At 38.6% G+C, this 25,917-nt stretch overlaps 1 protein-coding gene across 1 annotated transcript in view; it reads left to right on the top strand.

Moving 5' to 3' along the window:
• LOC146461626 (polycystin-1-related protein-like) overlaps positions 1-25,917 on the top strand; it is a 53,915-nt gene that overhangs the window by 1,836 nt on the left and 26,162 nt on the right. The window contains exons 2-19 of the mRNA XM_085086499.1: positions 1,374-1,491; positions 2,680-2,775; positions 4,298-5,181; positions 5,827-5,949; positions 7,359-7,578; positions 8,080-8,173; positions 10,860-11,029; positions 11,961-12,099; positions 13,852-13,935; positions 15,236-15,346; positions 17,991-18,172; positions 18,776-18,991; positions 20,344-21,424; positions 21,985-22,123; positions 23,291-23,405; positions 24,620-24,721; positions 25,165-25,264; positions 25,506-25,562. Coding sequence (XP_084942625.1) covers positions 1,374-1,491; positions 2,680-2,775; positions 4,298-5,181; positions 5,827-5,949; positions 7,359-7,578; positions 8,080-8,173; positions 10,860-11,029; positions 11,961-12,099; positions 13,852-13,935; positions 15,236-15,346; positions 17,991-18,172; positions 18,776-18,991; positions 20,344-21,424; positions 21,985-22,123; positions 23,291-23,405; positions 24,620-24,721; positions 25,165-25,264; positions 25,506-25,562 — 4,031 coding nt within the window. The remainder of the gene's footprint in view (positions 1-1,373; positions 1,492-2,679; positions 2,776-4,297; positions 5,182-5,826; positions 5,950-7,358; positions 7,579-8,079; positions 8,174-10,859; positions 11,030-11,960; positions 12,100-13,851; positions 13,936-15,235; positions 15,347-17,990; positions 18,173-18,775; positions 18,992-20,343; positions 21,425-21,984; positions 22,124-23,290; positions 23,406-24,619; positions 24,722-25,164; positions 25,265-25,505; positions 25,563-25,917) is intronic.

The raw sequence follows: 25,917 nt of genomic DNA, 5'->3' as shown, positions 1-25,917 counted from the left end.
GCTTGAACACAAATGCGGGTTTTTACTCAGTCGCGGCGGGTCGGGGGGTTTAAACGTTCAAATGCAGGCCAGACCCGCCTGGCGCGGGTCACTTGGGGTCTATGACTCAAATCTCGTTACAGCTGCCATTATTATGTAATCAACTCTGTTGATAATACCAAATACCGTCAACTCCCTTTATTGCGGAGACCCTCGGGACTGTGAGTTAGTGTCCTTAATAGCGAGTGTCCATAATAAGCGGAGATTTATTTCAGTCAAACGTCTGTAATTTAGTTTTTGCTGGGGCTTTAACTGTTGTCCATATTATCATGGTGTCCGTAATAGCAAGGTGTCTGCAAGGCAAGAGTTGACTGTATTAGTCAGTCAGTCATTCAGTCTGTTCATTAGTCATATGCAGGTGTGCAGGCCATAAGTTGTCTGTTAGTCACCCTATTCATCAATGAAGGGAAGTGCTTCAATTCTCTGCAATTTTGTGTTGTCTTCATAGACAAAAGCTTTACTTCATGTCGTCTCTCTCCAGTCAGGACCCAGTTGTTCAAAGAGTGGATAACTCTAGATCCAGTGTATAAGTTGCTATTACAGGGGGGGGGGGGGATAGTAACCCTCCGATGCTTCGATGGACCAGCATCCCATCCATGTGGGAGTAGCAGTACTAAGATACAGTTGATTATGACACAAGCTAGTTAAGCTTCAGTCTCATTAGCTACTTAGGTTGAAAGTGCAACTTATTCCCAATGGCTGCAGGTTAATTATTTTTGCAACATATTCCTCAATGAATATTAATTTTGTTATTTGATTGTCTGATACCTTACAATGATTTCCAGGTATACCATACAATTCCCAAATTAAGCCCCCAAATTGAAAATGCAAAAAAACCCCTATAATAAACCTCTCCGTATATAAATCCCTGGGGTCTAATACACAGGAATTTAACTCTCCAGTACAATAAATAACACATACCATTCTGATCAAGCCTTTTCTATTTATAAAAGAACAATTCTGTAAACTCAACTTTGGGCTACCGTATGAACTTTAAGCTGGTATGACTTACAGTGTGTACAGACTGTTACATTTTCATTAAAGTTTAATGCTGTTGTGTTTGAAGTTGGCATGTTGACAGGGATTGACTTGTCATGAATTTCTATTTAATGCCCCAATATTATCATTTTGCACGCTGAAAAGTTGCAGACACAAATTTCTTTCTAATTTGCTCAGCCAATTTTGAAACGTGAATTTCCCTCTTGTAATTTTAAAGCCCCTCTGTATATAAGCCCCTTAAAAGAATCCTTTGAAAAATATAAGCCCCTGGGCTTATTTTTGGAATTTTATGGAACTTGCATCAATCGTTTCTTGTTTGTCTATTTGCTTGTCAGTACCATGGTTTGTTGGATGTTTTGGTGGATTTACAGAAGATTCATCTTTTGAGCCTTCGCATCAGTTGGATCAGGTGACACCCATCTCTTGTGTCCGTCTGTGTGCTCCTAATGAGAGGTAAGCAAAATTAGCCATGCATTATATCTTGCACCATTCTAGGGGGGTTGATTGCCACTTTGTGGATACTGTTGTTATCTCCGTTTTCCTTCCTGCATTGCAAAAGTGATGTCTGTGCTATGGCCAGCCAATAATCTTGTTCCATGTCTTATGCAGGATTCATTTAAGGAGCCAGTAACTGGTTATTTTTACTGTGTATTAACATAAATGTTACCAGCTATTGTGAAAAAAAAGTTTTTGAAATTATTGAAACCACTCTCAAAATTCATTGAATTTTGAAATTGAACTTGTCCTTGTTTTGGGAATTTCCTTTCCATAAATTATAGCAAAAACAAAATCAAGCAGATAGTATCACTTTGAAAATCGATCGCCTGTAAACAAATTGCTCTCGGTTTGAGCATTTTCTTTCCTCAAAATTTACGCTGACTTCAAGGTCCGCCATGTTTGGTTTCCATTCTTCCTGCGGCCATGTTGTCACCATTGTTCCCTGGGATGGCGTCCACCTGCTATTGCAAATTTATTACCTCCTTTTGAAGATCTTAGCAAGAACCCTGCTTATGTTTTTTTTTGTAAATGAGTTAAATGGTTTGACATTTAGAAAGAACAAAATCAAGATTGTGATGTGAGGTGAGATCATGTATGACCTGTGGTGGTCTAGTCGAGCAACAATTACATTAAGTGCGTCGATCATATGACGTCAGTAAAGCTTATCTGAGCGTGCGTTTCATTGATCGGTCTGTCAAGCTCATTTTAAAGGGCATGGTTATTAAGAGTGTGTGATTAATCCAATCCAATCCTCTTTCTCTGGTTAGCACAGGTTAGTGATGGAAGAAGGAAGTGATTCCCAAGATCACATTGTTTACTTTTTTATTATTGTTTGACGAGCTGTACAGGGCTGTCACTAAGATTTCAAGTTGCTGGATAAATACAACAAGTAGGCGGGGAATCAAACAGCTAGGAATTTCTTTTGGTTCTATTTTTCTTCTATTTTCCTATGAAAATAGCCGGGGGCCACGCGTTCTTAGTAACCGGGGGAAATCCCCGGCCCTCGCCTCTTAATGACAGCCCTGGCAGTAAAAGGGTTTGTTATGTAAGAAATGTGATCTGTCCCTTACTTTTGCACTGGAAACTTTCTGGAAGCTGATTGAAAGAATAAATTTATTTGCATAAATCTTGTTTTTATCCCAGCTTCAAATATGCTGCAGTTAAGAATGGTAACACCTGCTTTTGTCTCACACGAATACAAGAAAATGGCAGCATAAATCCAGCTTTCTGCAACGTTAGGTATGTACATGTATGAAGACTGTTTATTAATAGATAAATATTGTTAATTATAATTATGAAATCATTAGCAGTGTTACAGTCAAACCTGTATTAAGCCGACACCCTCTGTTAAGCGAACAGCAGCACAAGTCCCATTTTTTCTCCTCTCCCCCACATTTACTGTAAAAAGAACCTGTATTGAACGGACACCTCTATTAAGTGGACGCGGACACATATACACATATACTTGCCATTACCTATGGAAATACGGCATTCCACAGTTATCGTATACGTTCAGGAGAATGGCATTTCGCCCTTTCAAGGGCTTTCAATACTGAGGAATATTAATACAACCCTTAAAGACGAATTCTAAGGGAACCTGTTTTCATCAGACAACCTGTATTAAGCAGACACTGGGAAGGTTCCCAGGGGTGTCCGCTTAATACAGGTTTGACTGTATTATAATTTATTCTGTATTCTGTTGTTATTGTATTAAGCATAAAGTTTCGAAGTTTTTTGTTTTGGAACGTACACTATAAGACAGCTTACTTGATACATACATGTATGCCGTAGCTATAGATTTTAATTATTATTTTACTTAACTTTAGTAGTCAAGGCCAGAGAGGTAATACAAGCCTTAAGGCACTATATGACACTCACGGATCAATGAGACAATTAGATGGACCTTTTGATTTGGATGCATTTAAGTGGGGTCTAAAACAAGAGATTCAAAATACAGTTGAACCTCCATGTGACCACCTCTCGTAAGCCACCACCTCCCATAAGCGACCACCTATCCAAAACACCAATTTTTTCCCAGGCAAAGCTCTATAGTTTGAACCTCACGTAAACAACCACCTCTTATAAGTGACGCGACCACTTTTTTAGTTAACAACATTATAATTTTTTATTGTTTTCAACCTCTTGTAAGCGACCACACTTGACACATGGTCTAATCTCCATGTTTGCTGTATGTACTACGCTACTCCGGGTTTACGAGGAACTTTTAGTGACAACCCCTTCACTGCTTGTATTGTAGCTACGAAAATGCATGCAATAAATTCTCTTCGAATAAGTAGATGCCTCAGGCCTGTTCCCTGAAGAGGCCCCCTCTGGTTCGAAACTCCTAAGCGACCACCTCCCGTAAGCGACCACTACATCTTGGCATTTTGGGTGGTTGCTTAAAGGGCCCTAGTCAGCCACGCCTTTGTTTTTGTTTATATGCGAGAGTTTGGCTATTACATTTTATTCGGAGCATGTCGAAATGAACAAAATCACTGTGAAACTACTAAAGACAATGAAACATACTTTCAGGAACACAACTTACAGTTAAGCAATAAGATTTTGCTTCACCATGCAATATCAATAATTTCGATGGCATCGCAAATGACGGAGGCTGACTAGGGTCCTTTAAAGGGAGGTTCGACTGTATAAGACAAAAAAGTGTGGTACTATTCAAAACAGACTTAACTGTGAGTTTTCCTGTAGAAAACTGAATTTTTACTATGTGACTTACAAATAGAATACTTTGTTTATTTTTCAGTTGCCATGAAGACAAAAATATCACTTGTGGAGGAACCAACTCAAGCAGTGTTTACTCAACTGCTGTTCCTTTGATTGTGTCACTGAACATTAGCTTACCACACCAAGTGAGAATGAACACTTCAGTAAATGTCGTGTCTGAACTGTCAATTCAAAGGTGGACAAATGAAGTTAGTGGACTGCACAGAATCAGACAAGGAAATCAAACCGCGGACAGTGTTTCAATTGAATGGTATTCAGAACACAAAGTTTACAATACAACCTTGCATGCCTTGGAAGGAAACTTTACGAGAACCTTCTCTCATCTTGTATTTATTGTGCCTGGTATTCACAATGTCTGCGTCCGAGCACGTAGCTTGTTTTCTCATCAGGAGAGATGCAGGCTCGTCGATGTTGTGGCTCCCATAGTGGGCTTGAAACTTGTCGCAGTCTTTCAAGAACGAACAAGGCTGGGGATGTCACCGTCGTTATCAATTCCAATCTTAAAAACAGTGCATCTAAAATACCTCATTACAAGTGGATCAAAGCCTGAGTTTAGATTTGACTTTGGAGATGGAAGTTCTCTGGTCATTGTGGCAAATGCTATTTCAGGTCACACTGCACTGGAGTGCACTTGTGTTGAGGTTTCACATGATTTCAAAAATTGCGGCAACATTACTGTTAATGTCACAGCATCCAATTCTGTTAGCCTTGAGACTGTTGAGCAGTCTGCTATATTAAATGTGGTTATAGATGCAGTGGAATTAGACAAACGTGGGAGTGACTGCGTATATGTTGAACTGAATGCCTCTGTGACTCTGAAAGCCAAGATCAGAGGGTCTGTGGGATGTGCTGTATTCTATGAATGGAATTTTGATGATTCATCGCCTAACGTCACGACTAATGGTGGGTGATCTTTATGTTTTCAAGGGTTCTTTAGTCTGTTTGGTTTTATTTCACAGCGTGCAAAATAAGCACCTAATACATTTTTTCTTTTAGTGAAACCCTATCTAGACCAGGTTCTTTTTTGTCTTCTGGGCTGATGGGGAGGGGGGGGGGGGGTTGATGATATAGGGTTACGTAATCAATAAACTGTGTAGTGTCTGAAGGACATGTAGCACATGGGGGCACTGCATTTGGGACTGACATGACACTGTAGAGTAATCCTGAACGACAAACAACAGCAAAAAAACTGTTTATTTCATGCACATGTCACACTTGGTCAGGGACATGTGATGCTCTAACATTTCCAACAGGTGAAATTTTGTTGGTCACAGATGCATAATTTGGGGCACATTTAAGATAAAGGGCTAATTGGATGTGGTTTTTCAGGCAGTAATACCAAGAAACAAAGTTTGTAAGTGAATCTTTTTTCTACCTTATGCGTGAGGTTCAAACCCCACTTCTCTCCATGAATCCATTGGCTTTAAAAGACACAAGTTTAAGTTTGCAGATTTGATTATTGTTGCATCATTGGTAGAGAAACAGATGAACTCATTTTTCTCATTTAAAATAATAATTTTTATTGCGCTGGGCTCCTTTTTCTTCTAGTTCCGACAGTGTCGCACACCTTCTCTAACATCTCCCGGCGTTACAATGTGACAGTTACTGCATATAATGAACTTAGCAGAAAACAGGCAGTGGAACAAGTTTGTGTGCTAGAGAGTTTGAAAGGTAAGTGTTCAAGACCACACAAGCTATTGGATCCCAAAATTACCATTATAACTGTCGTCTTCAATGTTGAAAAAAGAGACATACATGTATAGTTCAACTTTGATTATAGTGGACATCCTATATTAAAATTGAGTAGTTGGGGGCAAAATAAAGGGCCTATGAATTTTAGGTTCTTTTTATTGAAAATACAACCAAATGGTGGGGGCAAAATGGATGCAAGTTTCTTGAATGAACTGTAACAGTTCACATGCCAAACATTACACTAATCCAAAGGAAATTGGAAATAAATGTACACGTAAAATTCAACACTTGGTTTTTCTCCTGTTTTTGATTTTTTGATTGCTCTCATTTTTGCACAAATTATACCGTCCAGGAAGCTCACTGAATGCGGCAAAAACACTTATAAGCTGTCTGTTGCATTGTAACTACCCTTGCATTTCTGATTCAATATTACCTGGCTTTTTACATCTTACAGTAATACAGACCCATTTTAACTTGGATGGTACCTCCTTTTGCTTCCGTGCATAATTTATTATGTTTTGCATCTCAGGATGGTACCAGAAGCTCTGATTTCTTGACGATGGTACCCACATGTGTTAAGGACGGTGCCTACTATTGTTACTGCGCATACGTTCTGCGCATCACGAGATACTCGGGTTTCCTATGGATGGTGCCTACTAATACAGGAATATTTTTGCGCGGTTTAAAACTATACGGAGAAAGCAGAACTTACCAAATGCTTTTGGTAACTCAAAAGAAAATTGGGGGTAACCATGCATTTTTCAGAGATAATTAAGCTTCAATTTAGGAAAAAATCCCATACATTGCTTTATATTTTGGTGTTTTTTAGAGATATTACCGCTTAATTATCTCTGAAAAATGCGTGGTTACCCCCAATTTTCTTTTTGGATTCCAATAGGCCTTGCTGAGATCTGCTTTTCCCGCATAGTCATAAGCCGCACAAAAATACTTCGGTATTAGTAGGCACCGTCCTTAATTAAAGTGTATTTTTGTGCAGTTTACATATTGTATGACTACTTGGGAAAGGAAAGTCTTAGAAAGGGCTGTTGAAAGCAAAAAAAAAAAAATTGAGGGGGTGGGGGGGGGGACTACATAATTTATATATTTTTCAGGGTTACTGTACACCAGTTTCAGTTTGAGAAAAAATGCAAATATGTATTTTAACTCTTTTTAGAATCATTGAAGCTTAATTATCTAGAGAAAAAATGGTGCCTGTCCCCAGTTTCCTTTTTGCATTCCAACAGTACTTGCTAAGATCTGCTTTTCCCATACGGCAGTAGACTGTGCGAAAATACCACTGTATTAGTAGTCATCTTCCTTAATACAGGTTTGACCGTCAGTAAATTACCACTGCATGACTTTAACTCTGCAATTATAATTCTATGCAGGTGTTATACTGGAAATTGAGGTATCCGATGAGAAACGGAGTGCCAGTGGATCCCATGTAATACTCAGCACCGAGGATGATGACAAAAAAGTACGCTTCACTGTGCGTCTCAGTCCAGTGTCTGCACGATATGGAAAAGTATCATACAAATTTCACAGAAGTGACAAGAGTGATCCATTGCCGGGTGGTCCATCGTTTCCTTTTGTTCCAACAGTAGGGAGGTATGTAATAGAAAATTTTGAACACATCTTCTCTTGAATAAATCAATAATTGATGTATTGCTTTCATCAGATATGCTTTAGACGGTGTGATGACATTGTGTTAAATTGGAATCAATTGTACTGAAATTTAGAATGTTTTCTTGTGCTGTAAATGATGCCTCAATTCCTAGAAGAAGATATCAAGTGATTTTCTGAAAGGTAGCACCAACTATTATAGTTTCTAGCAACTTTTCCAAGATTTCACAGAAGAACTTTTAAAGTTAATTTGTTTTCTGTTATCATCAGTCCTCCTATGTTGTTTTTTTTTCTATTTCTGTCTTGATCCTCCTGTTTTACAATGCTATGATAATTTGACACTAAATTTTTTTGTACAACCAAGCATTGAATCATAATACAATAAGCTACAGGATTTATACATTCTGTTACCGGTAGATAACACAAATGAACAAGGTTTATTCTTTTCTTGATTCATGATTCCTTGTTTGCTTCATTTTACCAAAGGTACGTTATGTTTGCTGAAGCAACCAATAAGATAAGCCTCTCCCCGGTGAGATCCAATGAGATTATAGTCAGTGTGTTGGACCCTATTGTCGAGGTGAGAACATTAATTTTATTTGTTATTTTGATGTTGATTGTCAGTGGTCTGGATATGAATAGCATTCCTTATTACTCAGCTGTTATCTTTTAAGCGCCAATCATTAATATCCATTACCCCCACTGGATGTCGAAAACAGATAAATAAATGTGGTTAATGTCACTGTTTCGTTTAGAGTATCCAAACACACAAGCTTTAATGAAACGTAGAGTAATAAACTAAAGTAAGGACCACAAGACACGTTTGGCATTAATTTGGGGGACACCGCTCGGCGATTGGCGTGACTGGCGACTTCTATTGCGTGACCATTTTATGCGCCGATCAAATCGAAACTTCAACATCCCCCCCCCGGGCAAACCCCGGGCATTTGACTATTTTCTGTGCCCGGGAGTGGGGAATTTGACGGGTAAGGCCTTCCCGGGGGTGGGGAATTTGACCTTGCCTGGGTGGGGTGGGGAAAATTGAACCGGAAGTTTCAGGTTTCAAATCGCTATTTTGGGAGGTCGCCGAAGTCGCTAACAGCTATAAACACGTGTTTGGACGAGATGGAAGAGAAAAGGAAGAGATACAGCATTACAATGAAAGCTTACCAAAAAAGGTCTTCAAAAGTGAGAGTGCTTAAATATTAATTATTTTTATAGATTGTATCTAAACAATGTAGATTTTTTATACAACGAGTCCCGCAGTGAGTAGTGAAAGAAATAAATACTATCGAATGAAAAAGCGCTTTGGCTTAAATTGCAGAATATCCTGCCACTCGAACAATATTCTACGTAGCCGGCTAACTAATTAATATGTATTTCTAGTTCTTTAAACGATGTAGTTTTTTATGCAATGAGTCAAGCTGCGCCTTTCTCCCACATTTGTGACGTCTGCAGAGGTTTTTAGAATAGCCATAAAACAGCAGTGAACAGTTAAAGAAAAAAAAAATATTGTCGAATGAAAAACCGTCGCTTTGGCTTAAACTGCAGAATACCCTGCCACTCGAACAGTCTACGTAGCTGGCTAACTCATTTTAAATTTGTTATTATGTATTTCTCGTTAAACAACCTTTGCTGTGTTTCGGAGTCAGAGAACAGCTTACACTTGCTGTTTGACATTGTCCAACTTAATAAATTCAATTTCCAATCATGAGTTTCAACGTTAAAGTTGTGGTTTTTGTAGTAACTCATGACCGGAGCCGACAACAATTGTTCTTTAGGACGGGCATTTGACAGACAAATCCGACGATAAGGTAGGGCATTTGAACACCATTTTGGCCCTAGGGGGCGGGAATTTGAACGATCCAAACTTCAAAAGTTCAAATGCCCGGGGTTTGCCCGGGGGGGGGATGTTGAAGTTTCGAGTTGATCGGCGCATTAAGGCCTCACTTCTCTGGCACTTCCAGCTGCACCTAGGTCAACAACAACAAAACACAACAACGCACTGCAACAGCAGCACAGCTAGGCCAGCAGCGCCACTCCAAGAAGAGTATTGACAGGTCGCAAAACTAGAGCGCTACGAGCTGCCATCTACGCCAGCAACGTGCAAACCTAATTAACTGAATGACCTATCATGCCTCACCTATCTCACCAGCGCTGCTGGGTCGGACCGGAGTATTGGCAGGTCAATATTACCAAAAGTCATTGAATTGAACTAGAGAACTTAGCTTGGGGAAGTTGCTACGCAGACTTAACCGAAGCGCAAACGCCGATAGGCATCCCCAAGTTTAATTGTTATATCACAGATCAACCTCCAAAGGGAGGGAGGGAGGGTACATTTTTTACAGCATAACAGTAGATAAAACCACGTCGTAACCAAGGGTGACTTAGAACCTTCTATCACACATTTAAAGCTAGACAGCGTTCAATGTCAGGGCCAATGGCCAGGGTTGTACTATGCTTATGATAGACTTTAGATCATAGCAAACGTGACATGAATGCACCATTCACTGGTTTAGCCATACAGAAAAGGCGAACTAACTTGTCTCCAGACAATGTCGCAACATATTACAATGTGACTATTGACTAACGTGACAATGATACAGTGATAAGTCTAAAGTACAGTACGTAGAGATGCCACCCGGGGCTAAGGGCGTCACGTTCCATTAACTGCGTTTTACAATTGTATTGTAAAACTTTCTTTATTATATAGCTGGACTGGTCTGTGCTGAAAAGGAGCAATCTGATTGGATCCCTGAGTGGTCTGAATTTTTCTACATGGACTGCTAAGATGGACTGCTTGTATTACAGTGTGTGTTTGAAAGGAGCGAAGTGTTTCAATTTTGACAAAAACAAAACAAAAGCAGTTAAAATCAAGCTTATAATTAATAAGCAGGAGTTGCTCAAACCATCATGTCGGGAGTTTTATTACAAGAGCAATCAATTTTTTATTCCGACAAAAAAGATAAACAAGTTTCATGCAGACTTCTAAGCAACAGTGGGAAATCCTAGTATATACTGGTAATAAAAACCTTATTGGGAAAAGTTTGGTCAAGATTGTCCTTTTTTTTGCAACTTTATGGACCTCACCTTTGGCTTGGTCCATCAACTTACCAAAAAAAAGTCAATCAATATTTTCCCAATACGGACCTCACGCTAGTTACTTCAATAAAGTCAATTTGCCATAATTTGTGTCAAGCAGGTAAAAAGGAACTTGCTTGATTAGTTAACTCTCAAATTAATCTTATTCTTTGTTGCTTCAACAGCTTAAAATTCATCATAAAGGGAAGCCCTTGATCATGAGAGGAAAAGAGACCCACTTGGAAGCAGGGTTAAGTAAAGGAACAAACGTCACCTTCTTTTGGGATTTTGGTGATGGATCACCGGACAGCACTATAAACACCACGTCACAAGATGTCTACCATACATTCACAAAGTAAGAATCCTAACTGCATGTGACGTACGTACTGCTGATCAGAACCTTTTTAGGTTAGAAAAGTGGGAGCCCTGTCATGGAAAAAAAAAGGAAGATTGGGTACCACAGTATCCATGACTTTGTCCTATAACATGTAGGTACACAGTTTGTGCTCTTAGATATCCACAGCTTCCATTCAGAGCAGACGTTCATCAAATTTTATCAGGATCAGGCTAGAAAATGAAAGTTGGGTGTCCAAGAGGCACTTTTCTTGAAATAAGGATCAAGTGAATATAACAAAAAAAAATTTCCAAAAATTGAGCATCTGCAGGATGCCAGGTCGACACCCGTCTAGCTAGAGCCTTGATCAGGATCCTATGTCCAAACCTCCTTAACAGTAGTGATTTTCCTTCTTGGATTACAAATGAGTTTAAGAACCTTTGATCATGCAAAGACTATCATTCACTATAATTATAAATATTGTTTTTATTGTCCAATGTAACATTCTAGCACCATTTGGCTCACATGTATAAGTTTAAAGGAGTCAAACACAGATAGACAGATAATTCAGCGATTTTGTGTTTCCAGTTATTTTAAGGCAGGAATTGATAATTCCTTCAAGTTTGTGACATATGAGTATTACCTCTGAGCCAAGTGTAAAATTTGTTTCGGAAAACAACACAATTAATGACATTGTTGTATGGCAAATTTTAGCTTGATGTGGTGGTATATAAAATTCTCATTAATATGACAAACTAAAAATCATAATGTTGTCTGGTAAACAAAGTTTCAGTTGATGGTTTTCCATCTCAGGCAAAATTGTGCATCAAAAAATTATGTTGACCAGAAAAAGAAATGTTCAACTGTTTGAGCTGTAGTCTGGACACTTCAAGTAGTAAGAATGATTAATGGTTGTAATGTGGAGCAAAGCTTTGTCTTCATCTTTTTACAGGAAAGGAATCTTTACAATCAGTCTATCTGCCAGCAATGCTCTTGACGATAGTGAGGTCTCAGTTTACGAAACAGTAAGAGTCACTGATGTGCCCAACTGCTACCCTCCTGAGGTCTCCATAATTGGAAACAGGGCTGTGGTAATAATTTAGCTGAGAGTGCATTGTAGTATAATTAATTGTGCAGTCCCAGAAAAAATCCATACCCACCCCATGGAAGGTCATTAGAAATTTCTAGTGGGAAGGGGCCGGGGGGACTTAAAGTGGCCGAATACAGTTTTTTAGTGTACAGGTGTTAGAAGACGTTATTTGGAAACAATGTACTTCTGGACGCCCAAAATTGGTACGGTGCAAGACTAACTAAGGAGGAATGTATTTTTGTACGTCTTGTTGAGCTAAGTACCGTTTCCATGGCAACACAGCAAACTATTAAATGTCCATAAATAGTAGGTTTCCTTTATTTTTAGAAAATGCACTCATTGATTTTTTCCATTTTTTGTATCCAGAAAAACACACAAAACACTGACACAGTTGCACTACTTTCATGTAATTTTAACAGAGAGATCTCCTGTAAATATTGATTTTGCATCTTAATGTTTTGTGAAGATACCCTCTGTTAGATTTAGATTTCTCTTTGTAGGTGAGTTACGCTTTTAGGGAGCTATTTTCATGCCAAAGGTCACAAAATTCTAAGGAGCGGTTCCTTAGAAAACAGTTCATTTCCACGAAAACAACCAGTCACAATTTTTTGGTCAAATGCGCATGCGTGGCTTTAATTGGGTTTCATGGCAAAGATGAAAAGCATGCAAAAGGTCTTGGTGAATGATTTTTTTGCTCGGAAGGAAAAGAAAAAGAGTTTAGAAACGAGAAACTTAGTTATTTAGGATCAAAACTTAACTTTATTATCCATTTCATGTGAAATTGAGGGATCACTTTATCGACCACCGTATTTGCGTACCACAACCCCAGCGCGTGCTTAATGGCATCGCTAACAGAATCTGTAAAGCGTGCGCAAACTGTGCTCGGCCACCTTAAAAGTGAAAATTTTAGAACTGAAGAATAACGCTAACTGGACTTTCCCGGGGAGGGAGGGGGTACAAAACGAAAAATCTTTTATGGGGGGAGTTGTGATATTTTCTGGAACTGCACGTTGTTGGTCACTAAGTTGCAGCTTGTAGAACCTGCAGTTTTTTTAGACCTGCCAGAATTTTGAACTTCTATTATTAATTATATCTATTTCCTCTTCTTTTATTAAGGTTAAGTTACTTAATCAGTCTATTTTTAGAATTTGTGAATGAATAGTGTTTTGATGAATTGATTGGATTTTTTGTAACAGCAAGTTGATTGTAAATAGGATTTTAATTGAGGTTAAATAGGATACATGTAGTGTGTTGGTAGCCTTGGGTGTGCTGCAAATGCTGTTTTTAAGTCAACTGCTGCTCATGGAGGCAGGATTAGTTAATAGGCTTTCAGAATCAATTTTAGTTTCCTTTTGTGGTAATCACTGAGCAGCATTCTTGTTATGCTACATGTAAATGGGTCTGGTTGTCTTTATTCGTGCTTGTTTAAGGCTGCTTCACACATGCGGTACAAATGCAAAAAAAAAAAACAGAAGTAAAATTAATACAAGTACTTGTGATGAACAAAGAAAATGCTGCATCCCTTTTTCTTGCTTCTCACTCTCTCTTGCGTTTACACTTACACATGTGAACCAACAGGCTTTAGGGTTAGAGGTTATTAATTTATAATTAAAAGAAAAGCAGATCAGTAGAAATTATTCAAGTATTGAGTACACAATCACAGTAAAGCTTATTTGTGATTAAACATACTTTGTGAGAAAACGATATGTAAGAGATAATTTATTCTGACTGTTGAATTTTGCTTGAATTAAAGGTGAACCGATCCCAAGAAATTCGTGTGGAGGCTAATGTAATTTTGAAGTGTACAAAGGCAAAAGAACTTTTGTATACCTGGAAGGTGAGTTCATAATAAATTATTATTATTAACCTCTTAGTGCTTTGAAATAAGTTAATTGGAGTTCAAGAACTCCAGTCTCATGGGCTACCTGCAGCTATCTTGGAACAAATTTGTTTCCCTTACAAGTATTTATGGAGAGACCGTAAATAAGTAATTTCACTTCTAAAAGCCAAAAGAAGAATTTCATTGCGGTTAATTAAATGCTCTGAATAATGGTTAACCTGTGTGGCAGGTACATGAAAATTATATAGACTTAATAGGGCGCCAAAAAAAGCAGCGTGGAACGCGAGGGAGGGAGACATGTGAGGGTTAAAGTAGCGCCTGCCCGAGAGGCCCACCAAGATTGTTTTTCTTTTCTGTTCTCTGAGAGAATGGAAAATTCCCATTGGATGAGAGGCTCCTGAAGGAATAAGTGGTCATGTTGGTTGGGCAAGAAAGCTGTCAGTCAAGGAAATTTGAGATCGTTTGTAAACTTATAAAGGGATGAAAGATGTTGTGGCAATTTGCTGACAAAAAAGCTGTCAGAGTTCAGTTCAATAGGACTATCGATCTGTCTGTAATTTGACAGACAAAATTTCTAACTCTGTGAATATTGCTGCTATACTGAAATAATTCTAGCCTCTTATTTAAGACTAGGAAGATACAGGAAAAATAACATTTGGCAGTTCCTGAAAATATTTGAACGTTCAAAACTTGTGCGCATTGTTTACGGGCCCGAGAAATAACTGAAAAATAGAAACTGAGTGTGGCTCATTCTTTCTTTGAAAAATCTCTTCATACCATCCACTAAGTGCTCAGGAGGCATTTTATTATCCAAGCAAGGTAGCTTGATATTTTACATTGCGACAAAGAAATTACTTAGGATTATTTAATCGGAAATGGGCTTTTTTCCACGACCAATCAGACACAAGATCAACCACAAGAAAAAACACAACTACAAATTAAAATAATACGCAATGAAAGGAATTGTGCTGTAATATTTTAAGCCTGGTGAACAAATGAGAATGATGTATTATTCAGTGTTGACACAGGAAACTCGGAAAAAGAAATGTCAGATGTAACATTAACCAGGCTTAAAATATTACATCACATTTCCTTTCAATGCACATATGCCACTCATTGACATTTCAATCCTAGCAGTATGCAGGGTGTTTGTCCCATGAACCTAGTTTAATGGCCTTAGCTCCCACTAGTCTCCTGAAAAAAAAAAGCTGCTAACAATGCTCTTGATGAAAGTGAGGAAGTTTTCATGTTTAATTGTTCCGACCTGTTTCTTTTGCAAAAATCTCCAAATTGCCAGATAACGAAGAACGGCAAGCTTGTTGATCCAGATGATGTCACTCTGACGGAACAAGTGCTTATTGTACCTCCTTGTACGCTTGATTATGGGAAATATGTCGTCCATTTGGAGGTACAGTATCTGAAGAAGTAACTTTAAGGATGTTTTCATGATTTTGTACTGTGCATACACTCTGTGCATCTCACATACATGCTAATCCCCGGATTACCAAAATCGGGAGACATCTAGCATGCCAGCAGAACCGTGTCAGCAACAGCAAAGAGCCTCCAAGGGCTGTAGCATCAAGGGGGGGGGGGGAGGGGAGGCTTCACCCTTCCACCGTAATTTCAACATTTCCTTAGGTTCAACAGAAAAAAAAAGGCACAATCTGCGTTCGATCTTATCCAGTGGGAGTGTGACACAAAAACCGAAGGAGGAAGTCTGTTTTATTCTTTACTAACATACAATATTTATAGTGGACGTGAAAAGCGGGAGATTTATGTACCAAAGCAGGAGACGAGGCAAAAATAGTAAGTCTCCCACCAAAAGCGGGAGAGTTGGCATCACTGATCTCAGGACGGCCCAAGAAACTTGTGTTTCTTATAATGGTGATACAAGCCTACTAAATCAAAGATATTTATTTGTATGCAGTTTATAACTATGCAGGGAAAGTAGGTGTTGTTTGGGGTTATTTGCTTGAAAAAGAATAGTACGGGTGCATCACATATTAACCTTCAATTTTGGGAAAGCTGATGCCATACTTTGTCTCATATTTTAAGTATAAATAGAAGTATAACTTTATTTTATGTGGAAATGTGGGGAGTGGTTGCCCAGTCTCTCAAGTCAGAGGTTAGAAACTTGAAGAGGTTTTAGGAAGGGATAGAAGAAAGAAAGTGATTTTTGGAACACCAACAGGCAGTTGATACCCACGCAAGAGCACCCCAGGTTGCTAGTGGACTAACTTGGTGTCCGTCTATTAATTATAAAGTACAATTTCTAATTTTAAAACTTCACTAAATCTTCACTACGCGTGACGCCCTGAGGGCAGCACGTGTCTTAAAATTGGCTCGATATCTTTGTCATCGTTTTTTTTTCTTCATGGTAGCCTGAAATTTGCACATTAATTTATTCATTAAACTCTCCTCTCTCCTAGAAGGTGTCTATTGTCCTGATTGTCTTCAACAAAAGCAGCCCAATCAAAATCTATTGTCGGCGTGTATATCACAAGGGAGGGGACCTTGTCATCCCTACCTCTGTGACTTCAAATCGTCACTTGATTTATTCATTAAACCCGGATTAAATTTGTGGCGGCCATATTGTTAACATGTTGTGGACTCAAGTGTGCCGTTTCCAAATGGAAAATTAACCATTTTGAAGCAGTAAATCGAAAGAATAACTTCTAAGGAGCACTCGACATTTAAAACGGTGGAAATTGGAGAGTTCCTGGTGAAGGAATCGTGCTTTGATTGACAGTTTTAGAATCACAATGCGCGAAGGAAAGGTCACTGATAAGCATGACGTCATGAGAAAGGAATTTCCGGTATGATTTCTAGTAACACAACGATAAAATATCACGCAGTAATGGAATTTCCACTACAACGATAAGAGGCGTAACACAAGAACGCTATCTTTGTGACTCAAACTATTCCATTAGCTAGGATAGTTTTATAAATCTGCAATGCACACAGCTACAGCATCACGCGTAAATGCCAGTATAGGCATCTTGTTATTTCTTATTTCTCTTAATTTTACCAATCCTTCTGAATTTTAGAAAATCTACTCCTCCCAAATATACCCAAAAATCACCCCAAAATTCACAAAACACCCCACAACACAGATTCACGGGATGATGATAGGGTTTTTGGATTGCTTGAAATGTGAATGAGATATTTCCATTAAAGCCATGTCAAGTGGTGGAAAAATGGCGTTTAGGTGAAATCCCCCCTCAAGATGAACATTTTCAAGAAAATTGTTGATGTAATCGACATCAACCTAAAAGATGTCAAGAAATCCACAAGTTCAAGACTTCTGCCAGAGTTGTGAATGATAACAGTAATTTTATGACGTTATAGGACGAAAACAAGCTTCGCACCAAAACGAGGCTGTGCCTTGTGCACATCTAAGAAAATGTGTCCCATATGGGAGGGAAAGACGCTGTCGCGTCTTATATAATGTTTTCAGCATCATCAGGTTATTGAGAGCTTCCTCGTGTGGGTGGACCAGTCAGGGTGGGACTCTGCAGAGACTCTGCACCCAGTAACTCTACCACCGGGGGGAGCAGAGATGGGGGAGCATTTTGCTCAAATTATTTTTCATTTTTTTTATTGTTATATAAACATGTTAAAAGGCGCTTTTTAACTCATATATCAAATGGATGTATGTGACACTGTAAATTCGATGTTAATGTTAAGAAAGCTATGTTCTTGTCACCTTGTCACCTAACTTTGAAGGGATAGAAGAAAGAAAATAATTTTTGCAACACTTACAGATAGTTGATACCCACGCAAGAACACCCCAGGTTGCTAGTGGACTAACTTGGTGTCCGTCTATTATTATTAACTAATTTTAAAACTTCCCTAAATCTTCAATATTTCTTATTTCTCTTAATTTTACCAATCCTTCTAGAAAAACTACTCCTCCCAAATATACCCCACAACACAGATTCACGGGATGATGATAGGGTTTTTGGATTGCTTGAAACATGAACGATATATGTCAATTGGCGGAAAAATGGCGTTTAGGTGAAGTGTTAACTGAGTTGAAATTGATTTTGCAGGTTAAGATAAAAGGCACCGTGTTATCAGCTGGGAGCAAAAAAAAGGTTGAGGTTGTGAAGAGTCATTTGGTTGCAGTTATAGCTGGAGGAACTACAAAAGTTGTTGGTCAAACAATGAAGGAGATTTCTATGGATGCGTCATCGTCGCATGACCCTGACGACCCAGATGAAGACGAACTTGGGTAAATTAAGTTATAAATAAAAGATTTGTCATTGGGATTAATGAAATGATAGAAATTAATAGAAGATTTGTTATCAAGGATAGTTTTGTGCCCCTTCTCTTAGTAAATGAGACAGCAGCGTCTTCAACTAGCACAAGAAAACCATCCAATGAAGCAATCTAGGGAATGCTTCTCTGTGATATGTATAGCAATGAGGGGAATGAGATGAAAGACTTGAAGACACCCTTGCGTAATGTGGACAGATATATTGGTGTACTGTATATTTTAAGAGCTACATGTATGCTTACAGTTAAGTTTTGTTCTCTATATTCTCTATACTCGTTTGTGGGAAATTGAGTATTGTCTCTCTGATGAAGGCTGGAAATATTATGAAAACCCCTGGTCACACATTGTGAGATCATCTAGTCCATGACAATTGTTTGTTGGTAAAAAAAAATGGATCTTTTACTGTCGATAAAACATACCTTGATTAAATTCCTAAGTTTGGGGTGCGTCTTATAACCGAGTGCGCCTTACAACCGAATAACTACGGTAAATTTAATTGTATTTTTATGTTTTCCATGCTTAATCATTATTTTTACTGTACATGTCTTGTCTACACAGGTTTCATTGGAGTTGCAACCCTTTGAATAAAAAGAACGTGCCCTGCTTCGACAGAACAGGAGTGCCTCGAATAAACATGAATACATCCATTGTCACTTTCCAGATTGGCTGGCTGCAAGCAGACAAAACTTATGAATTTGCAGTTACAGTCTTCAAGGATACCAGGAATTTTTCAACTTTCCAGATTCTCTTCGTGTTACCTGACAAGCCTCATCTGTAAGTGGCCTAAAAACCCACAGTCACGTATCTTACAGGGGCTGGGGTGGGGGGTCAGCCGTTACTCTTCCCTGAAGTGTAATGGTAATGGTAATGGTAATGCATTTATATACCGCATTTTCTATTCATATATATATTCAAATGTGGTTTAAATCAGCATATGTCCATTAGCAACCTCATCCTACCCACCCAACCCATGAAATCATGAAACAGCACAAAGATCAGACCAGCACACTGGGAACTCCATGCCCTACTCTTTGCGATTAGTGTCTGGGTTCTTTAACGTCCCACAGGGTTATGAACATTGAAGTGTTGTGAGACGCGCTACGGGGCTTACGGTTTATCGTCCTTATCCGAGAAGACTAGAAAGTCTTGACTAACCATTTGCAGATGTCGTTACAAAGGCAGCACTTTCTCCTCAATTAATTAAAGACCCTAAGTGTTGGTCTGGCCGGGGCTTGAACCCATGTCCTCCCGCCAATAGTCCGATGCTCAATCAAGTAAGCTAACCAGTCGGCGGTTAACAGGCCGCTTAAGTTTTTTAAGTACGGTAGCCGTTGAGTACTGTTTCACTTTCCTCTGCAATTTTCCATGGAACAGGGATAGCATAGTGGTGAGAGCACTCACCTCCCACCAATGTGGGACTGCTGGTCATAATGTTATTATGTAGGTCGAAATTGATATTGCTTCTTGTCCTTTCTCCAAGAGGTTTTTCTCAGGATTTCTCCAGTTACTCTGGTTTTCCCCTCTCCTCAAAAACCAAAATACAGTAGTTTTGTTTTACCAATTTTTTTTTTTTTTTGTTGTTGTTGTTGTTGTTGTTTGAAGTAAGTTTGGGGCTCTGAGGATTGGGACACCTCCCACTTGGATGTTCAAAAAATGTTGTGGTTTGTGCCACAGGTTTCATCTGTAAGGACACATTTAACATTTCACCTATAAAATAAAAGAGTGAACACTTTTCAATATGAATTTTCAACAGTGAAAATAGTCAGCTCGGTAGCTTTCCCCTCAGTGTTCACAAAATAATTAGGATTTTATCCCATCTCAAAGATAGGCTTGCCTTGTCCAGCACAGCAGACAGTACCACAGGAAAGAATTGTCCAGTATTAGCTTTCATTTGAATGGTTGCACCTAAGCATTTCACCCACAAAACAATTTGTTCAGAAACACATGTGAAAAAATAGAGTTTGACTGCTATGCAAGCACCCTTTAACCAGAATTTTGAAATGGTCGCTCTAATGACACACCTCTGTGAATTTTCTTTTGTTGCCCAAGTGGACTCTTTGGCTTAAATCCTTTTCCAGAAGAAATTCTTATTTAATATATACAGTGTATCATTTGTTTTATTTTAGGTTATCTGCTAACTGCCCCCAGTGTGAAAAAGGGAATATAAATCCTAGTGCTCCTCTAGTGATCATGGGCTTGTGTTTGTCTTGTCCATTGGATAACTCCAACATTACATACCAGTGGTACCTATATCATGTTGGTGACTCTGAGCTGTCAAGAGAAGAAGAATGCCCAAAACCAAATAGTAGAATGCGTGATTCTGTACCTGGAAGCACTCAAAAGCCATTGCTTACACTCACACTCACAAATTCCCAGATGCCGATAACTAGAAGATTCAAGGGTACAACTACTCAACAACCAACAAGTGAGGAAGAAACAAGCCATACCACAAAGCCAACTGATATACCAATTTCTTGGGCAAGATTTTCTCATGGATCAATCTGCGAAAATCCTAACCTGAGTTTGGGTCCAACAACATCCCCACCCCCAAGGAATGCTACAAGGCACCCAGGGGGGCTGGGTGGGCATGGTAGTGGAAGTGGGGGAGGATTTGGTCCTGGAATAGGACGTGGTTCAGGGAGTGGTAGGGGGACAGGAAGTGGGACTGGATCCAGTTCAGGGGGAAAAAAGCCATCCTTTGGAGGGAAAAAAACAACTAAGATTCCAACAACACAAGCTTATCTGAATGTCACTACAGTTGCTCCAATGACTGACAACGGTGGTGATGATGATGGCAGTGGTGGTGGTGATGGTGGTGGTGATAGTGCTAATAAATTGGAACCAACGTATCCGCCATCATCCTCAGCAGGTGGTGGTGATAGTGCTAATAAATTGGATCCAACGTATAGACCACCGTCACCAAAGCATTCTACAAGTATTATTGGACTGCAACGTCGACGTCTCACACTTAGAGAGAAACAAACAACTACAGGCCTCAAGAGGTTAAATTTTGTGTTGTTGGGCAAGTTTCTCCAAGGTGGTCACTCTTACATGGTGTCATTCAAGGTGTTTGATGGGAATAAGCAAGGAAAAGCATCTGTCTTCTTCAACACAAGTAGCACCCCAAAGTGTGGCATGTGTAGAGTTACACCAGCTGTAGGCCATGCATTGGAGACCAGTTTTCAGTTGACTTGTTCAGATTGGAGGGTAAGTGGATAGTACAAGTGGAGGTCACTGCAGCTGTAGTAACGTTACTGCAATGTACAGCCAGGGTTACAATTATGACCAAAATGGCAGGGTGGTGTGCTTTGCCAGTTTTTATGCAATTTTTTGTGAAAAGTTAATGGCATTTTGCACAGTTTTTGAGGCATGCAGATTTACTGATTTAATGTTAATATGATTATATTCTTTCATGTTCTTTAAAAAAAAGTTATAATGATAATAAAGATATTAACAATTCTTATATTTAGGGAAGGAAGCACCAAGCTAACTCAAGCTAGAACACTGAATTGTGTTTCAGTGTATGTAGCTAGCAAATGCAGTTTGCAAGATGCAAGCAAGTGCAAGAGGTCAGACCACAGAAAGGTCTAAACAGTTCTCTACACTCTACACTGCAGAGTTGACAGTAATGTGAACATAATAAATTGAAAGCCTCAGATTGTCAGTGCATTCTTCGGGTTAGCCCTAGACTGGTCTTATGGCACAAAAAATTACCTGCGTTTGTTTGTGATTGACAGTAGGTTGCTAAAAAAACGATACCTTTGCAGGGAGGACGGCCATTTATATACCATGTACACTACAGCATTGGTGGTGATCGTGGTGGTGAAACCTTCTTCATCTACTCGGGGTACAGGGATGTTGTTCCATTTGTATTACCAGCTGGACTGTCATCCTTTAACAAGAAAGGTATGCATTGTATACCCTTCCTCAAACACTCATCCCCCAAGTATTTCTTGTGGGAATACCAAGGAATGAATAGTGTTTTTCGACAGCTTTTCAATATGCTCCTTCTTTTACCTACATTAGCTTCAGCTAATTTCTTAAGTAATAGCTGCCGCGCTAATGCAACGGCTTATGCAGTTTGGTTTTGTGTGTACGTGTGTTTAGTATCTGCGTTTAAAATAAACTTCTGTCATGTAGAATTGTATAGCCTGCGAGCAAGCCCCCCACCCCCAAGCTAGAGAGCTTGCTCGCAGGCTAAGAATTGTAATATGGTAATATATTATAACAACTTTGTAATAATAGTAGCATTGTAGTTGTTGTTGCTGTTGTTGTATTATTTTTTTTTCTTTTCTTTAACTATTTGAAAAGTGTAATAAGTATTTATGTAGTGAAATAAAGTTCTTCTTCATTAAAAAAAAAAAAAAAAAAAAAAGGAATGAATAGTGGGGTTGTGAAGGTTACAGATCTTGTGACCTCCTGCTCTATAAACTGGTGTCTTAAGCATCAACTGGGCTTACTAGCTACTGAAGTAGAAGAAATTTTTTTCAGCCTAGTTGAACTTATGATCAGTTCAGGTTATTAAACTGTGTCTAGGGGTGCTTTCCATTAATATTTATTTTGTCAGAACGTACCAGCCTGGTCAATCAATTTTGAAGTGGAACGTGACATTTTGAAGAGTTAATAGCTCCTACGATTCTTGAAAATGTATATTCTAGAAATGGTTTGCACCATTTTGAAGGAGCTTGAAGGACTAGCATCAGAGCCAGTTCTTGAAAATGATTCATTTCGTGTCCTGAACAACCAGGCTGGCCAGCCAGCTCTGGCAAATGGAAAGCACTCTAGATTAAACAGCTGGGCCCAGTTGTTCAAAGCCCAATCAAGCTAACCCTAGATTAACGAGAACTTTGATTCGAGTTTAATTACTAAACAATTAAGATTTGTTAAAAAGATTTTTGTCATTGAATATTCTTTAGAAGTAGCTTAAAATTAGATTTTAAAAATATTTTTAACAAGGAAGCTGGAAACCTCAGTTAGCTTTTAATCGGGGATTAGCATTTATCAGCTTTCAAACAACCAGGCCCATGACTTTGTCTTAATCAGCACTTAAATGGGAATATGATCTTGTTGTAGTTCACATACATGTAACAGTAGTTGGTGCACATGGATCACGACGTAGGATACAGCCACTGCAAGTAAAAGTTGAGCCTAGGGTTCTTTCAGAAGGCGTCACTATGGAAGAAGTTCTGTAAGTTGACTTTAATCCCTAATAGCTGTTCTCAGCAACTGAGATACTTTCGTTCTTATCTCAAAATGTACATAATCAAACACAAGAATTAACAGAAATAACCCTAGTTTGTGTCTTGGTACTTTGACAGTTAGACAACTTTCTTATTCAATTTTCTAGAAGGAGTTTATGGAAGTAAGTGACAAATTTCTTTGTTGAAAATTTAGGGGTTACGGGTTAAAGTGCACCAAACCACCAAATTTTTTTTACGCTTTAATAAATCTTTGCACCTGTTCGAAATGCATTGAGCCTTTTTGTGCCTTTTTTCGACCAAATCTTGACTTTTTATATGCTGTAAAAGTTACGAAATCTAGCCATCATCTGTCCCATGACCGAGCTAGTAAGGGTTATGGGTCTATTCCTTACTTGACGTCACAAACTGCTTTGCATGCATTTTCACAAAGACTTAATACAATGCAAATCCGTTTGTGACGTCAAGTAAGGAATAGGTCCATGCCCCTTACTAGCTCGGTCATGGGACAAATGATGGCTAGATTTCCTAACATTTACAGCCTTTAAAAAGTCAAGATTTGGCTGAAAAAAGGTGCAAAAAGGCTCACTGCATTTCGAGCAGGTGCAAAGATTTATTCAAGTGAAAAAAATTTGGGGGGTTAGGTGCAGCTTTAATAACCAGACACAGAATTGGGATGAAAAAAAAAAAAAAATAAATAAATGAGAGGACATCACGAAATTTCTTCTCCTTGAAAGTCTCATTTAAAGATAAAGACCACTGTATAAACAGTGATGCTTCCTCGCCAGGGACACCAAAGGGACAAACCCATGACTGCCTGTTTTATAGATGTGTCCATGTTTTGGAGATAAGCTGAGATAGGGATTGTGTGAAGGAATTAACTGTCCGTGATATAGATGTGTCTGTATTATGGAGGTGTCCACAAGGGGAGGTTTGATTGCATACATTTGCGTGAACTTTTGCCTCAAAACTTTGAGTATTGTTCTTGTAAAATTTAAATAAATAGATGGTGAGTGGATGGATATAATTTAATAAAAATTATTATGGAAGGAGGGAGGGACAGAAGGATGGATAGACAGACAGACTTCATTTGATTTATCATTAATTATCATCCTTCCTCACAAGGGTTGACTTCATGTATACGTATATTAATATTAAGTTGTTGGATTGTGTTAGAAGCTGCATTGGTTTATTCATGTTGTAGATTAAATAAGACAATTGGGAAGAAGCTTTCACTATTACAAGAGGTCAGGAATGAACAGGGTGTGCGGCAGTTCATTACTGCTTTGGCAATTTCTCTTAACAGGTAAAAGTCCGCTGCAGTAGATCTCCTACCTCTCTGCATTTTATGCATTACTGCAACCTTACCTCTCCCCGTTTTTACAACTTCTGTTGTCTTATTAAATATCTTAATGCTTACATTTCATAGTTCCAAACTATCTTAACAAATAACTTTCTTAACATTTGGATATCCAATGTCTTTTCATCAGACAATTAAGGAAATGACATTCACCTACATAGGAGTAGAACTAGGTTGATCTAACCCTCTTGAGTTCGAGGATAATTGTTGTCACGTGAGAGGGAAAAACTGTGCACTTCCTTGTGTCTTCATAAACAGCTGTCAAACCTGTGTGATCAATCAATTCACTGATATTCTATTTGAGTTGTAGTGTTGTACAAAGTGGGATAAGGGCTGGTAAGTTTCAACTGAAAATAAGACCATGCAATTCTTCTCTTGTGCTTCTTCAGACTTGGGTCTGTTAAAAATGTTAGCTCCAAATTTCACCTGAGGGTGCAGATCAGAGAGAAGCTGCTGTTTGGCATTCAGAATCTCACTGTTTATGACAAGGTAACATGATATTGATTGATTGACTAATTGACTGACTGATTGATTGATTGTTTGATAAACTGATTGATTGACTGATTGATTCATTGGTTGATTGATTGTTTGATTGATTGATTGATTGATTGATTGATTGATTGATTGATTGATTGTTAACCATCACTCAATGTTTGTCTTGGAACTAAAATGTAGTTTCCTGTGGATTTGCTATTCATTTTAACTTAATACTGTTTCAATGTAATTTCAGAATTCTGCCTTGCAAACATGCTTAGCACTGCAAACTCTGACAAAGAGGACGGATGAGGTGTGTATCTTCAACTGCTGTGCATTTTGTTTACACAGTTTTTAATTTAAGGAAACTTTGTTAAATTTGTTCTAAGCATCAGTTGAACCAGTTACCTTTCTCACACTGGAGGGATATGCTTGGGTTTAGATTTATTTTAAGAATGCCAGTAAACCATACATAGAGTACCTTCTCTTTGCTAAATATTACTATAAATTAGAACAAAAATGGCATCTTTTTGGAAGAATTTATAAGGAAATTTCAGTCTAGATTCCATCCTGAAGAGTACCCTCTGCAGCATATAACCTAAGTAGCATCATGCAATCAGTAGAAATATTGTAACCAATAAGAAATTGTTGTAGTTATCATGCCTCCA

The sequence above is a fragment of the Pavona decussata genome, unplaced genomic scaffold, assembly GCF_977016875.1.
Source record: "Pavona decussata unplaced genomic scaffold, jaPavDecu1.1 SCAFFOLD_195, whole genome shotgun sequence".
Taxonomy (NCBI): Eukaryota; Metazoa; Cnidaria; class Anthozoa; order Scleractinia; family Agariciidae; genus Pavona; species Pavona decussata.
Note: the sequence above shows the minus strand (reverse complement) of the source record. Positions and strands in the feature narration are given on the sequence as shown.